Below are 17,491 nucleotides of genomic sequence, written 5' to 3' on the forward strand. Positions count from 1 at the left end.
TACAATGATAGTGGGTCCATTCTTCATCAATGGAAACCTCAAGGCCACTGGATATTTGAAATTCCTACATGATGATGTGTTTTCCTCTTCATGCACTGAAGCTGGCACGTTCCCTGAGTTTTTCCAGCAAGATGGTGCACCACCACATTATGGGTGCCAGATCCGAGCATTCCTAGATGAACAGTTTCCTGGAAAGTGGATTGGTCATTGTGGGCCAGTTGAATGGCCCCCAAGGTCTCCCGATCTGACCCCCTTAGACTTTTATCTTTGGGGTCATCTGAAGGCAATTGTCTATGGTGTGAAAATACGAGATGTGCAGCACCTGAAACTACGGATACTGGATGCCTGTGCTGGCATTTCTCCTGCTGTGTTGCTATCAGTGTGTGAAGAGTGGGAGAAAAGGGTTGCATTGACAATCCAACACAATGGGCAGCACATTGAACACATTTTATAAGTGGTCAGAAACTTGTAAATAACTCATGAAAGAACAAAGTTACGTTGAAACCAAGAACACCATTGTTTTTCTTGTGACATTACCAATATGTTTGAAGTGTCACATGGCCCTCTTCCTATTGAAAAAACAAAAGTTGTATCCAAGATGGCCGACTTCTAAATGGCCACCATGGTCACCACCCATCTTGAGGAGTTTGCCCCCTCACATATACTAATGTGCCACAAACAGGACTTTAATATCACCAGCCATTCCCATTTTATTATGGCGTATCCATATAAATGGCCCACCCTGTACTGTGGAAAACCTCAGCATACAGGGGTTTGCTCTGTGTTTGTGGGATGTAAGCATACTCATCCTGCTCAGAACCTTTAACCATGGCGTACTCCAGAGCAGAATGAAGTCCACCCCTCTACAGGAAACTCATGATGTGCATTGAGGTGACCCCGCTGTCTACTTGATCCTTCTCCAACAGAGAAGTGATGTTCAATGTCACCAAAACCAGTTTAAGCAGCAGGGGAGTTGAACCACCAAGGCCTCCACCTTCAACTTCTGCCCAGTCAACAAAGCATCGGACACTCTCAAACAAGCCCCTGCCCCAGAACTGGCTGCAGGGTAAGACCCGGTATCCCTGGTCCACATGAGGTTTCTTGACTGCTGTCATCATCATTATAGAAATTTAGAATATATAGTCTAGTCTATATAGAAGCCTTAAGTCAAATTTTGCCACAGTCTTGGCTAGAGGGTCTATAGAAAGTACCTTAGCAGAGTTACTACCAGACAAGACTTTATATCACAAGTCTTGTCTGGTAGTAATGGCATATTGTATATGTCTTACAGCCATATACAATATGCCTGTAAGAACTGTAATTACTTTTAGCTTAAAGTTGCAAATGGAACTCTGACTGCACAGAAGTATATGACAAAACAACCCTTTGTTTGCCTTTCTCCATGTAATAAAGAAAGGCAAACAAAGAGCAGAATGAAGTCCACCCCTCTGCAGGAAGGGGTTTTATCTAGCTGATGTAAGTTTCATCAGTTAGATAAAAAGCATGTATTTACACATGGGTGACTTTGATACTATTTGTAAAAAAGAATACAGTCACACAAAGGAATTTTTTATGTTTGAAATTGAGATTTTCTGTACGTGTTTTCTTGTTGGTAGCTTCCCAGCTTGTACTGGTGAAGTTCTGGTCTAGGAACTGAAATATAGATTAGCATGGCAAGTTTGGTTAGGCCATTTGATTGATTTAGTTCAGCATGTAACAATACACAGTGGTATGGCTTGGGGTTCAATTAGTAGCAGTCTATTAAAGGCTGCTAGTTAACATCAGAGGCTGCAGAAAACAAGTGCCACCTGTGCACAGCATCGCTTTATTTTATTTCGTTATTATTTTGTGTGTTCTTTACTGGTGCAGACCAATACTTGGTTTGACTGCACCTTATCTCTGCCTCAGGCCTGCTACTTTAATTCAGCCACTATTGGCCATTCTAACACTTCTGATGAGGGCTCTGTCACCAATGTCAGGTTTTACTGAAGAAGTTCTACTTTATGTTGGACAAATCACTACCGTATGAGTGTTTAATGTCCCTCAGTTTTAAATTTAGATTGTGTATATATGTAACTGCTCAGGTCAAAGCTTCAAAAATGGTAGCTCACAAACCAGCTGGTGAAAACATGGTGGCATGTCATTTTTTTTATAGACATTCTATATAATCTCATTAAAGCCTGGAAAGCTAAATGAATATTTAAAAAATCAGTATATTTAAAATAAATACATAAATCTAACATGCATTCAGTGTACTTGTTCCTCGGTCTAGACAGAGGATCCTAGAAGCCCCACAAATGACAAGCCTCTGTGCCTAATCCATTTATTGGAAAGTGGGCATACAAGTGTATACAGAACTTTCAGGTCACATTGTGTTGGAAACCAGTGCATCCCATCAAAGTTTAATTAGAGCATGGTTAATGGAAAACGTGAGCCATTTAAATTTAATTTCCATCATTTTGTAGCTCATCTACATGCAGCACCATTATTATCTCCCCCAAAAGATCTCTGAAAGCACTGTACAAGACGCTGATTTTAAGACACCATTGTAATTATCAACTCTTCCATCATGTTAGTCTAAGCACATATCTGTTAGTTTTGTCCAGAATGAGTGAATGCCACAGTTTGGACAACTAATGCATCTCCAGGGAAAGAGACCGAAGACCCAAAACGCAATGCTGAAAGTCTCTTTGGTCAGGCAGTGGCCTGGGAGATGTGTAATTGACTTTCAGCCATTTCGGCCACCAGCTTTTCTTTCTTCTTTTTCACCCATATGGAAAAGAAATAGAAAAAAACTTATAAAAGACTTACTTGCATAAGATGTGGCCTACTTCATATAGTGAATCATATAAGGCTTATTTGATTTACTCGTGAAAGTGGCCACTTTCTCATTACTTTCATGTATTGTTTTAGTAAGTATCCAAAACATACAAGTTTCATTTATATAATTTTTCAAGGGATCTTATATCTGTTTTCACTCTTGTATGCTTTTCATACAAGTTTCACACAAGACAGATACAAACTTTATAAGATTTATATATTTTCCATATGGGCACTCTCACAAACATGCACCTATATATACAAATAAATAAATAATTAACTCCAGTAACAACAGCTTGGCCACATGATTACTTACTGCCCATTACTTCACTCCAAAGTGAACTCATCAACTGTTGAATGATGGCAACATTTTCCTTTGTTTTAGATCAATCTTTATATCAGTAAAAATTCACTTGTCTTTTCTGTGAAACCACCATACACTTGACTTTGACTGAAATGTCTCAAAAACTCTTGGATGGCTTTCCAATAAATTCTGCATGCATTAATTTAATTGTGGTGCTTCAGCAATCTAACTGGCATTCAAGATAAACTTGACATTAAAATAAACTTGGGTGCACATTCCTTTCATTGCAACTAAATCAGTATTTAAATAGCAATTAGTGAAAGCAAACTTATATTTTTTCACATGCTCTGTACAGGCTGCCCAAGGATGGAAAAAACAAAGTTTAATGATGAAAAATCATAAACATTTTTACCTCTTTTCCCCCCAGTGAATGAATTACAGATGATTTTCAAAGCAGTTTTTTTTTCATGAATTAAACAGAAACGGCATGGTGTCTGCCATCAAAGCAATTTATAATGTACTTACTGGAAGTACTGGAACATGTTTTTTTTTCTTTAATTAATTCCACTTTTTCATCTTTGTTTTCAGCAAATAATGGGCATTTTTTATCCACTCTAGCTTTTATTGAGCACCCTCAGGCTAGTGCTGTGTTCACATTCCCACTAATGAATATCACAGCTATATAGTTAGCTATATTGGTAATTTTATGTGCAACCACAAACGAAAATATAAACATGGGAATTTTCAGCTATTGGCAGTTTGTAATGTTTGTTGAAGGGTATATGGGAACATATTGCACAAACTAAATAAATATAATGCTTGCTTTGCATTTGAAAAAACCTTTGTTGCACAGTGAAACACTGTAAAAACTGTTAACACCTACTATAAAATCTGTACTTTATAATAGCATGAGAACCACTAGCACATTACATTAATTTGGCAGACAGTTTTACCTGGAGATATATATTTACGGCATAAAAATGTAACAGTGCATGCACAATAACCATTTTGTATTTAACGTTGCAATTACTGAGCAGCAAGTACTACTAATATCGATACACTATCCAGTATCAGCATTATGTTCATGTCGTGTGCATGTCAGACGGGTTACTTCATTTGCTGGATCACACGCTCAGTTTTTACCATTCAGTCTGTCACTGAAATCAAGAAATCGTTAGAGGGGGAATTAATTCTCTCTTGCATATGTGTACCGGGTGTACATAGCTTAGTTATAAGGGTAACAGTAAAATGTACAGTGCTATGAAAACCTATTTGTCCCCTTCCTAATTTCTTTTTTTGCTTGATCTTCTCACACTTAGATGTCTCAGATCAATAACAAAAAAAACCCATATTTTTTATATTAGCAAAAGATAACCAGAATAAATACAAAATACAGTTTTTCAATGGTTATTTATTAAGGGGGAAACTTATTTAAACCTACTTGGTCCTATGTGAAAAAGTAATTACAAAGCAATTTCTAAGGACTTGGGACTCCACAGAACCACAGCGAAAACTATTATCCACAAATGAAGAATTCGTGGAGCAGCAGGGAACCTTCCCAGGAAGGAACATAAGACTAACCTTTAGAGAAATTATTCTGTGGACTGATGAGACAAATCTTTAACTTTCTGGAAAGTTTATGTCCTGTTACATGTGACCAAAACTAACACACCAACAATCAAGCATGGTAACGGTTTTGTGATGGTTTGGGGCTGCTTTGCTGTTTCAGGACCTAAACAACTTGCTGTGATTGACAGAACCATGATTTCTGCTCTCCACCAGAAAATCCTGAAGAAAAAAAGTCCTGAATCCCAAGGTTGTGCAGTAGGACAATAATCTGAACCGCCTCAAAATGAAGGTTTTGGAGCGGCCTAGTCGAAGTCCTAACTCAAGTCAGATTGAGATGCTTGGCATGACCTCAAACAGGTCGTTGGTGTTTGAAAACCCTGTAATGTGGCTGACTTACAAAAAAGAATTATGCAAAAGATAGTTAACCAAAATTCCTCCACAGCCATGTGAAAGACTCATTGCCAGTTATCATAAACACTTGACTGGAACAACCACTTAGTGTAGGTTTAGGGGGCAATTACATTTTCCCATAAGACCAGATAGATTTTACTAACCCTAACCCCCTCCCCCACCTGTTAATAAATGAAATCATTATTTAAGAACTTAATTTTTGTATTAACTCATGTTATATTTGTCTAAAATTAAAATTAGTTTGAGTTTCTCACAACTTTGTACCAGGCTTCATGAGCCACAGACCAAACTCCCGTGAAGGCCCCGGTGTGCTCATGCTCCATGCTGGCTCTTCGAGTGGACACTCCCCCATCTTGGCTCACACACCCTCCGTGCAAAGACAGGAGCGACTGCCACAGGCTGTTGAAACAGGACAACACAACTTTCAAGGTAAGTACACCAGTCTCTGTCAAAACACGGAGCTGTTATTCATTCACTTAGCACTTCTATAATTTGGCCTCGCTTGTGTGTACAAACTCTGGCGAAACTTGGCGACCTTGCTTTAGTTATCTCGGTGAACTGCAGGGCGCAGTAGTGTTAGCCCTGCAAGCTAGCGATTACACAAACTTAGCTGCAACACCTCAAAGCTAATGTATATGTATATGTGTATTCATTTATTATAGGCTATTTAGTACATGTTGGCTGAAAAAAGCGATATAAAAAACCTGTGAGATAACTATTAACGTCAGCTCGATTCTTGCTGACGCCTCCGGAAAGTTGTTTAGGTTTGCTAATTTGAGCTAGCAAGGACAACCTACTTCAGCTTAGTCACTGATGAAGTTTAATAAAAGGCGTTTAAGTGTGTTTTACAGGTGATTTAAGAGGATTGGTGTATGTTTTCTAAACGTCAGTCAAAACATGTACCTATAGCTGTGAACGCTCCTCTGTGATTGTTTGGAGCTGCTGTTGCACATACATATACAGAAGTACATGCTTTATAGCTCTACAGTTTAACTAAAAATGAGCCTCACAGAAAAAGTATTATTAAAACTTCTGGATTTATTTCGGGAATGCTGTATTATACTGCGGCAGTTGTTGCACAATGTACCTAATACATTGGCAACCGAGTGTGTATTCACAACTCATTACTGCTGTCAACAGGTGGAGAGGTAATTTGTGAAACGGCATCAGAGGAGGGTCCCAGTAACAGAGTAACCTACACTCCTTCCTCTTCATCAACATGGGGGCTGCGGTCTCACGGTGGAGGGTTTGTATTCAAACCTTTATTAACCATGTCATGTGAAACAAATTACAGTGCAGTTAGTTAGTGTTACTTCTGCTTTTTGATAGTTTTGAATCATTTTCAGTAAACTCTTACTTTGGAAGCATGACTTTAACAGGCACCATTTCTACCACACCAAACGTAATACACAAGCAATGATCTCATGGTTGGATAGATTTACATAAATTTTGTATGTCTAAACAGTACATCTGTGTTCTAGTTGGCATGACATGATGCACATTTGCATGATCAGGGTAGCCTGTTAGTAATAGAATAACACACATAATGCACGTACAAAAGTAGGAAGAAGAAAAAGGAAGTTTCCAGATCTTTTTCTCTCTCTCTCCCTCTCTCTCTCTCTCTCTTTTTTTTTTTTTTTTTTTAAAGTTCCTCACAAAGAGCGCTATTGTTTTGGAAATCGTAATTGTACAATACCTCTTATTCAAACTTTTTGTCTTATAGGCGAAACCATCCACTGTGGAGATTTTGGAAGGAATTGACAAGGTACGCTTAACCTATTAAAAAAAAAAAAAAAAAAAAAACTATTTCAAGCTACAATATGAACTTCCTGTCTTTTATTAATGCAAATCTCTGATAAATATTGGTTATTGCACAATTGGTTTTTATGCTCAATCAAGGCAGATTTTGATGCAGAAAAAATGACTTAAATGTGTTGTATAAGCACCGACCTTCAGTGACTGCCATAGCAGCTCCTTATTTGCTAAGTGATAGAGCTTTACTGCTCTTCTGCATTGCAGCCAGTGTCAGACTATTTAAAGATCCTGTCCTTGGAGCACGGACATGATGACATCTTCCTGTCACAAAGACATCAATGACATTGAAGTTGCAATGCAATGGGTGTTGCTGCTTTTTGTTTAGCTTCAATTATTCACCTGTGAAAGAATATATATATATGTTGTGAGCGTGTGTGTGTGTGTGTGACATATAGCACACAGCACATTCGTAAACACAAACAGACCACTGTGAGGTTAAATGTGAGACCAGCTTGTGCTTAGAGTGACACACACACATGTTACAGTGCAACCATAGTGGCCAAGAGTGGTCCCATTTTTGTCCAGTAGCTATTTTTAGAATATGTAGTCAGCAGCCTGAAGCAGTGGTGTCACATTTCAGTTTAAAAAAAGCATAAAGTACCTGTTTATGTGTGACGTAATAATGGTTGAGGTGAGAGAAAACTCATGTTCTGACCAAATGATTCATTTCCAGTTAAACCCTATGTTAGATTACACATCTCTTTAGTCTGGTGAGCTTAGGTTATTTGCTAAAATGTAGTGAGAGAAATATCATAAAGGGAGTGATGCAAATGCTGAATGTTGGATGAAATTCTGCACTTAAAGTTTGCATCTAAGAAAAATAAAACTGTTCCAGTATTTATAACCCTAATAGTTCCCCACTGCAAGATTGCATCTAGCTGTTTTTCCACAGCATCTTACTGCATTTATATTACCTTCTATTAAATTAAATTAAGATAATGCAGGATCATGCCCAAGTCGTAATGGAAAAGCCTGTTGTGAAATTTTCAATACAATTTTATTTATATTAGACCAAACCAAAAGGGCATTTGAGGCCTTTTATTTTATCACTATAAAGGCAGAAATGCAGATATCACTTGTGAGCAAGCACTTAGCTACAGTGGAGAGAACAAAAAGAAAAAGACTACCTTTTAACAGGATAAACCAGACTCAGGGAGGCAATCTGTCTACTGGTTGGGGTGTGAGGAAAGCAAAAAAAGCAGACCACAGAGAGACAGAGTCAGTGTGCATTTGCATTGATTCTAAAAGTCTAGGAAACTTGGCACAAGTTTTCCAAAAGATGTATTTGGTATGGTGGCGATGGGGCTTGGTTCCAAATGTTCAGTGCATGTTAAATTGGGTTGTGAACTAGTTAATATATAATCAAGGCCATAGCTGGCTCATAGTGGGCCTTTGAGGGGTTTCTAGTCAGTGAGTCTGTTACATGAGCTAACTGAAGAGTGAGCTTTATGCTGTTATTTCTGGCTGACAATAAACCAAAATGTATGTTTTGCGTAAATGAAACCCCACTTCAAAACAACAACAACTCAGAATAACTTGATACTGATTTACAATGACTTCCTTCTTGGGACACAAGTGGACTTTACAGTGTCCTTGTATTGTCATAACATTACCACACAAATAGCAACAGTTTTTTGTTTTGTTTTTCTTCACATCCATCTCTGTAAAAAGTTGTAAAAACAGCAGTTTGCGTACAACATTGAGGGGGCTCTGAGCCTAAGAATTTCATTGCCAATGTTATCTGTATGTGACAAATAAAGCTTGAAACTTAAAGTTGATGGCATGTAGAAAACCAGTTTTAGTAATGATCCAAAATAGGTGAAATGGCGTTAACAAAATGTTAATAATTTTCCTAATAAATATATAAACTGCATTTGAATGACTTGCATTACATGAGACTGAAGTTAAAATATGTTCAAAACATTAATGGTTATTTTTATAAATATGTTAATAGAAGTTTGAATATAAAATGTAAGTTCAAACTCCAGTTTTGTTTTTTTAATTTTTATTATTGATCCTTTCATGATCCTTCCATTTTTCTCCACAGGGCATACAGGTTCTTGAAGAATATAGTGAGAAAAATCAAAGGCAGCTGAAGATATGGGTTGGACGACTGCTTCTCTACTCGTCGCTTCTCTACTTGATCACTTGTGTAGTTGTGTATTTCTGGTATCTGCCCGAACAGTTAATGGGACGGCTCATATTGTCTCTTCCCTTTCTAATAGTTCCGTTATTGTAAGTATAAGAGATAATCTATCATATTTTCACTAAACTGTAATTGTGATTTATTGAGATGGCTGTTTTTTCTCTTCTGTTTAGAGTGTGGTTACTTCGAAAATTGCTGATAAAGTTTTTTTCCAGAAGAACTGAAAAAAATAGTAAGTTTTTTTTCCTCTGTTGTGCAAGTTTTTTTTTGTTTGTTTTTTTATAAATTTATGTTTAAACAGATGTTGGATTTCCTAACGTTTTCTTTCCAGATGAAAAGTTAGAGGATCTTAAAGCAGAAAAGAGGAAAATAGTAAGTGATGTTTTTATTTATAATACAGAAATACTTTTATGTGCAGTGCTGTGCAGAATTGAGACACTGTTGGATGCCTGGGAAGAAAATTATGAAGTGAAAATAATAAGTTTGCCTGATATGATTTATGTTTACTGATGCTGTTGTGCTAAATTTTATTTGACTCAACTTGAACGTGAATTCTGTCATAATGTCGATGATTCATAAAAAGTTTTGCGAGGTTGAACATGACCTTTTTTCTTCGGGAGCTTTTGAAGATGGGCTTGGCACAATAGAGAACCTGAGAACACCATCTATTACAAGGCTCACTGTGCTTGTCTTTGAAGATGATTTATTTTTATATTTGCTTTTTGTTTTTGATTGTTTCAAGTAGTTATAAAGCCTCTAAGATTGTATGTATTCAGCCAAAGTTAATAACATCTTTTAAACGGGCGACATTCCAAAAATCTAACAAAAGTGTCAGCAATCAGTTACGTAAATTCAAAAACACATTTCAAAACAGATATTGCCATGCATCGTTGCACAATGATCTGTGACTCTACCTAAGTGTGTAATGTAAGATTTCAAAGGCTTGATCATTGAAAGCCACAAAATGTGTGATCAATTATTTGTTGTTAGTGTTTTATTTTTTTCTGTTTAGGGGATGGTGATTTATATTGGTAATTATAATCTTTGCAGTGGTTTAGAGTTTTAACTATAAGTAGGGCTGCTCAATTAATTGAATTTTAATCACGATTACGATCTGGGTTTTCAACGATCATTAAAAATGACTGAGCCGATTATTAGCCCCTCCCTCATGCTTTACTCTTGCGCTGCTCCGTGTGACCCGAGGGAAGCTCGGAAAGTTAAGCAGAAGTTATTTGGAGAGAAGAGTGACTGCCATTGGTTGAAAAGAGGTAAAAAAAAAAACTTCAGTGGTGTGGAAACATTATGGGTTCGCGGAGTCAGACGTGGATCAAGTAGACACAGTGTGTAAACTTTGCTATGGTGTAGTAGCTGCACCACAGAGCAACACTGCAAAGTTCACTAAACATAGATGTTTACATTTTTCATTTATTTCTTATATTGCAAACATTTGCACTGTTATCAGTATTTGCACACTATTTTATATTATTTTTTAAAGTCATTATTCAATACATTGTTATTGTTAACCCTTTAAAGCCGGTCAGAGCAGCAAGCTCTGTTTTGTGTAACTATTTTTAAATCCCGCTAAGCTAGCACAATAAATTTTTTTCCATATGAAACCAGAGGAGTTGTACTTACATCTTATGCCATCAGCTTGTCCTCGGTCACGGTTTCCTTCCACATAAAGTTTTGCAAAAATTGCATAAAAAGCGCTTGCAGGAACAAAAACATAATACTCCAGAAACACGCTTTGCCGATCAGCTGTTCGTAACACTTCCCACATTGAAAAAGACGTCAACGCGAACTATCGCATTTACTGCCCGAAACCGGAAGTGACGTCATTTTCGCGGAAAATGTAGTTTTTTACTTGTAGGCCTTAAAAGCCTATACTGGTGTTTTTATAAGTCATGTTTGACTTTTCTGAATAGTTTCTGTGATGCTTAGAACTCGAATTGCACTGCTGGAAATAGTTTATTTTGATGCACCTGCTGTTTTCTTTGCAAATTTGCATCATAGGATTGTTTATTTTTTTGTTTTTCCTGCAGTATATAAAAATTGCTGTATCTCCAAAATAAAACTATGAAGACACTCAAAATAAATTTCCTGTTGTTGTAAACTATTTTTTGCAACTTTTTTGTATTTAAAGTTTTGAGGGATAAACCTCTTAAATTTATCCAAGTAGAAATATATGTAAAAGACAAAACAAAAACGATTTTCAATTTTTTTCTAGTTTATTGCACTTTTTTGCAATTAATGTAATTACTATGGACTTAATACATACATATTATTAAAATATGGGCTATAACAGTTGTATTGATGTATAGCAACTTGAAATGCTCCCACAAATAGCACTACAACATGTAAAAAAAAAATAATATAATCTCTGGCCGACTTGGTTCTATGGTAGGTCTTAAAGGGTTAAATAAATATCGTCAAATAATCGTGATCTCAATTTCAGTGAAAATAATCGTGATTATCATTTTTGCCATAATCGAGCAGCCCTAACTACAAGTGAAATGGCTTTTACATTCTTTACACTTAGTGTTTACCCACCAACCATTTCATTAGGTGCATCTTGTTAGTACTGGTTTGGACCCTCTTTTGCTTTTCCAACTACCCCATTTCTTCATGGCACAGATTCAACAAGGTGCTGGAGATATTTCTCAGAGATTTATATTCATTTTTATATGATAACATCACACACTGCAGATTTGTTGGCTACAGAACCGTGATCTCTTGTTCCGGCCAATTCCCAAAGATACTCCATTGAATTGAAATCTGGTGACTGTGGAGATGATTTGAACTTGGCCCTTTACGCTTTCTTTTTTATATATCATTCACTGCGGTGTAAATCGTAGAGGCGATTGCATGGGAAAATTTCAATACATCAGCAGTTTCTGACATACTCAGACCAGCCCCTCTGGCACTAACAACCATGCTGCATTCAAAGTCCCTTTTCTTCCTCATTCTAATGGTCAGTTTGAAATGTAGCGGGTTTTTATATCTACATGGCTAAATAAACTGGGGTGTTGCCATGTGATTAGCTGATTAGATACTTGTGTTAAAGAGCAGCTGAACAAGTTTGTAAAGTGGTTGATGGGTGTATTTGTCAGTGTTGAGAAACTTAAGTCTGCTATGAATATATGAGTTGAAATTGAGTAGAACAGCTCAGTTGGTTTTGTCCTGTGCTGCTACATCCTTGATGTGACATAAACAATGAATGAGTTAAATATAGTTTGGCATTTTTTTTTTTTTTTTACTTGTAGCCTGAAGTCCACTTAAAAAAATTGTAATTTTGATTCTTCACGGTCCACTCGTAAAGCCAGGATTGACATTTAATGCCTTATAAAATTAGTTTTGGTTATCTTCTCAGCAATTTTCTGTAAGATACTCTAAGCTCTGTGAAGACAACATTTGATTGGTACAAAACCTTGATCCAGTAAACTACTCTTCTAATGTCACTTTAATTAATTGCATTTACTACAGGAAAGAAATAAATCTGAGAAATTGCTTGTCATCCTCTGTCAAGTCTAATAACTTTCAATAATTAGGGCTGATGGATTTTCACACTCTCCATTATCGAAGTAGTGAATGTAATTATTCCTCATATTATATGTAAACATTAAGAAATGTTCTGTACTCACTCTAAATGAAGATGTACAATGTAGTGAAGTTGCTTTAAGGGCTCTTTTCTCAGTCTCTTTGACATGCGATGTTATTGAAGGTGATTCTAAGATATTTGTGTGTATTTATAAATGCCAGTTTATGACACACATGATCAGCAAATGATTACTCTGATATGTTAACAGTGATAAATACTTTCAGGCAATAAATTAAAAGATAATTTAAGTTTATTTCTTAATGTTTTTGCATTTATTTCCAGCTTGAAGAAGTTATGGAAACTGAAACATATAAAAATGCAAAAATGATTCTGGAGAGATTTGATCCTGATTCCAAGAAAAATATTGTGAGTTCTTTTTTGTTTTTTTTCTCTGCTGTATAAATTGTCTGATTGCGTTCGGTTTATATATATATATTTTTTTATATTAAAGCATGTTCTTGTACACTCCTCTGTTCTGTATGAAGGAGCTTGAATCGACTCCAGTTGCTCCTCAGATAACTCCAAAACCAGGACAAGGTAGCAGTGAGTTTTGAACGTTCTCAGGAGACAATACTATTTGCCCTACTTCGACTCTGGCATTTCCTATTATGCTATTAAAGCATCCTGCAATGTTTTCTGTGTTAGAACTCCGCCATCGGAATGTCATCCCAAAGGCCCCCCCAGTGGTGGTGAATCCTGCAAGCGAAGCTGCTGCCCGCCCTCCTCTTGCCTCCAGGCCCACCTATCCTGGAAGATCTTCCCACTCTGCTCCAGGTGGACCCCCAGAGAGGAGCCTGTCAGCTATAGCTGCTCAGCAGAGCTTGATGAGGAAGCCTGTGACCCCTGGAACACCTGTTCCAGGAGTCGGTGAGTTACCTGCACACAGGGGGACCAGATCATAATGTGGTCGATTAAGGTGTGATTTACTCTTTCCTGGCTCTTTGTCCCCAGTTGTTCAAAGCTCTGTGGTGTGTGTTGTCAGAAAGGATGTAGTATGTTGTACAGTAAGGTAGTGGATAATTGTGGAAATGTATGATAACAATATCTAACTATATGGTCTAACTTTTGTCCACTAAGTGTCTTACTTGGGCCTGAGATTGCAATTGATAACTTTTGTTACTATGACCATAATATTTGTATAATATTTACCTCAAGAGGATATGATCTATCATCATTGGCTGCTTTTAAAGATTGAAAAGGAACAACCAGAAAGATAGATGAAACATTTCTCATAAAGCAGTTGTTTTATATGGAAGACATCTGTGGGGTATAGGGGTATTGAATATTCAATATCAGTAATTTCTGGACTGACCACTCAATAGAAAAAAAAATGCAAATAACTGCAAACAGTAAAGGAAAATGTGCTCCTAGAGTAGTGGAAGCTGTATGCTGTAATTGCCATGTGGAATGCCAACTGTGAGGTATGCACGATGCAGTATTACATTAACTATGATTAATTAGCCAGACCTGCATTTGTTCTCTGGGCAATGGTGGTAGAATCTCACTAAATGTCTTTTAATGCTTAGTGAAATTGCCTTTGGCATTGGGAACACCTCACAAATGGTTTACATGAGTTGATGTTATCACCTGCTTCTGCTGAAAATTGAAAGTGAAAAGCAATTTGATACAAAGAGTCACCACAGAGTTTCCATATGTTGGTAAATTAATAACCAGCAGGATACTGAGACTCTGCCAAGTCTCACAGAAATGACCAGTCATCTTCCTATGATTGCTCTTGATGTTGGATTATATTAATTACTACTCACCAACGCAGCAGGGATTCGGGACGTGCTTTGCAAGTGCGATCCGGTGTTAAGACATTAAGAAAAAGAGGCAGCTTTTTGTAAAATTAATCATGGTTTGTGCACCACACTATTTCACAGATTTATTACTGTAAGCAGCACCTGTTTACTGAAGTATGCATTCCAAGCTGCAGAGTGCATCTAACAGGCAAAGATGCTATGCTTTAACAGGGATGCACCCCCCAGGCCCACCGCTGGCCAGACCTGTGATCCCAAGGGAGAGAGGTGCTATGGACAGAGTCATAGAGTATCTTGTTGGAGATGGCCCTCAGAACAGGTAAATAAAATGGGAAAATGAGTCTCTTCAGTAATGCAGTAAAGTAAATGCAACCTGTGTATCATGTCATGAAAAAGTTGTAAACATCTAAAGTGCATTAATTTGATAAATATTAGACGATCGGAATATAGCTGTGTTGAAATGTGTAAATGAATTTTTTAGGCAGAATCTGCTTTTTTTTTTTTTTTTTAAATGCCAAACCATTTAAAGTTACGTTTATTAAACCTTGAAAGAGCTCTTAAAAAGGCGAACTGAAAACAACTCTTATTCTTCTTGCACCGATCCTCCTTAAACATTAATTTAAACTTGTCCATCATTGCAGCTGCTCAACACTGACTGAAATATAGTACTCTTTTGTAGTAGCCTGCAATAGTTGTAGCTTTATCAGCTAAAATCATATAGTCTGTTTTAAAACAATTTTTTTACAGTTTGTAGTTGTTTTTTTTTATGTTGCACATTACTTTATCTGGAAATTTTAAATCTACTTTGTAGATTTGTGTTAGGAGTGGTAATACTGAGTTATCCAGTGCCTGTTCACATGCTATGTAATATCTTACTAGATTGTTTGTTTGTTGTTGTTGTTTCCCTTCTTCATAGATACGCTCTCATATGTCAGCAGTGTCTGTCCCATAACGGCATGGCATTAAAAGAAGAATTTGAATATATTGGTGAGACTTTGAGAATCACAGCACACTTTGTCAGTCTCCATCAAACACTGTGCCTTCATTTGCCCTCTAGCATTTGGCAGCATAGTATATCATATGGCTCTTAAATGCCTCTGCCACTACCAACTCCTGTAAGCAAAAAGAAAGCAAGATTGAATATGCAAAGTAGTGCTACACATCAATCTGAAATGTTTATGCATCTGAGGCATTTTTTTCCCATTGGTTCATATTCATGTATATTAATCTATGTCTGTTTCACAATGTATTAGCATGGTTACATAAAATATATGCGTGGGGTTTTATTTGTTTCTTTTCAGCCTTTCGATGTGCGTATTGTTATTTCTTGAACCCTGCAAGAAAGACGAGGCCTCAGGCACCCAGGCTCACCGAGGTCGCTGGTAACCATAAGATGTCACCAGAGGCGACTGGTACTGATGCAGATGATAACCAAACTGTTTTAGGTAATAATGAACTGCAAATGTAAATCAAGTTATTAAGGTGTATTACACTAAAATGTTAAATTAATTAATCTAATACAGATACAGATCTAAAATGGATAAAATAGCATTCTTTTGTACGCATACAGTAGTAGTCATTTTCTTATCTTCACCCTTTTAAAAAAAATACTTGTTCATATGCATTTCAAATCTAAACGTAAAAAAAAAAAGAGAAGAAATAACTGTTTCTAATTATCAGAGAACACGAAGCTTACTGATGTCCCTGCTGGTTCAAATACCCAAGAGCCGGCTATACCAACAGCCACAGAGCCCAGTTCTGCATCAGATGGCCAAAACACCCCAGAGTCGCAAGACCTGCCCTCTGAGAAATCTGACGGAGAGCAAGATTTGTCTGCCATGGAAGTGGAATAAAACAGCGGCGCGGTAATTTCACCACAAGTCAGACTGGAACATTTTTGTTTTCATTGAGGAAATGTAGAAATGATTAGCTTCCAAGTAAATGCCGTAAGTTTGAAGAGCACAATAACAGATGTTAATGCAATCTTCAGCTTACAGAGTGTTCTTTCTTTTGAAAATTGCAATAGTAATTAATTAAACATTGAACTTGCATAGTAGTAGCATTTGATAGCAACTGCCAAACACTCTTATATTTTTAGCATGTTTACAGGTCAATAACAGAGCTATGAGGGTTAAGCTTGTCTCAGTGTTGCATAGGAAAAGTCTCTCTCTCTTTTTTTTAACAGGGTTTTGAAGGAGTTTCTGTCTTTATTCTAACAAGGTACAACTTCAGAAACAGAAATATTTTGTGGAAAAATTATTTATGGGAAATTATTTATAAATATTTTTTCTATATTGCTGCGCCCTTTTCTGACAGTGTTGAATGGAATACTTTGCAGCTTGGAGGTGCTTACATGTTTACACTACCACTGTACCAGAATGATGATGATGATAATAATAATAATAATGCACATGCACTATGTATTTTTTTGCTAAAGGAGGAAAACAGGTTTGTCAGTCCTGTTATACTGACTGAAGTGCCTTTTTATATGTCAAGTCCCTATTTGAGAACATTGTCTATTAAATGTTTTTACATGTAGACGGTGAAGTCATTCAGCTGTTTTAAGTCTTAAAAGGCAGCGTCTGTTTGCTAAACAAGTTCCCGGTATGTATGTATGTATAAATGATATTAAATAAACGTTTGAGAAAATCTATTTATCTGTGTTCACAATCACAACCACTTTGTCTTCATTGCTATATTTATGAAAGCACCATTTATTTCTGTTGTATTTTAAAAGTGATTCTACATCAGCATTAAATTAACATTTGAGCAACAACATGAGAAACAACTCCCCGGGATCTCTCTAACCTGTATTGTTTCTTCTTGTATATGTTGTATTTTAAATGGGTACCCAATTTCTTCTTTGGCCGTCTTCTCAATCAGGCCCAAATTTAAGCAGTCCGTTTTCATTAGCAGGCCAGTTTTAGCTTGTGATCATTTTATTTTAGCTCATTGATCATTTCAGACAGTGTAAGATAATGGTGCTGACACAGAGCCTGACCAGTCTTGATTGCTTGACCCTCTTCATTTGCAACAGCAAAGTCATTGCGGCTACAAAGTTGTTTTCT

General features: G+C 36.8%; 1 protein-coding gene across 1 annotated transcript; it reads left to right on the forward strand.

Moving 5' to 3' along the window:
• Window positions 1-5,432: 5,432 nt before the first annotated feature.
• Window positions 5,433-17,093, forward strand: lnpa (limb and neural patterns a). Its single transcript, XM_085433959.1, has 13 exons — window positions 5,433-5,533; window positions 6,245-6,350; window positions 6,828-6,869; window positions 8,967-9,154; window positions 9,239-9,297; window positions 9,397-9,437; window positions 12,946-13,029; window positions 13,149-13,200; window positions 13,309-13,530; window positions 14,637-14,742; window positions 15,340-15,410; window positions 15,725-15,868; window positions 16,104-17,093. Exons 2-13 carry the CDS (start codon window positions 6,324-6,326, stop codon window positions 16,274-16,276), a joined length of 1,209 nt encoding a protein of 402 aa, XP_085290085.1. The 5' UTR covers window positions 5,433-5,533; window positions 6,245-6,323; the 3' UTR covers window positions 16,277-17,093.
• The last annotated feature ends 398 nt before the right edge of the window (window positions 17,094-17,491 follow it).

The sequence above is a fragment of the Copadichromis virginalis genome, linkage group LG16 (genome assembly GCF_057382275.1).
Source record: "Copadichromis virginalis isolate Kocher_CV1m ecotype Utaka linkage group LG16, C_Virginalis_male_GT1.1, whole genome shotgun sequence".
NCBI classification, from domain to species: domain Eukaryota; kingdom Metazoa; phylum Chordata; class Actinopteri; order Cichliformes; family Cichlidae; genus Copadichromis; species Copadichromis virginalis.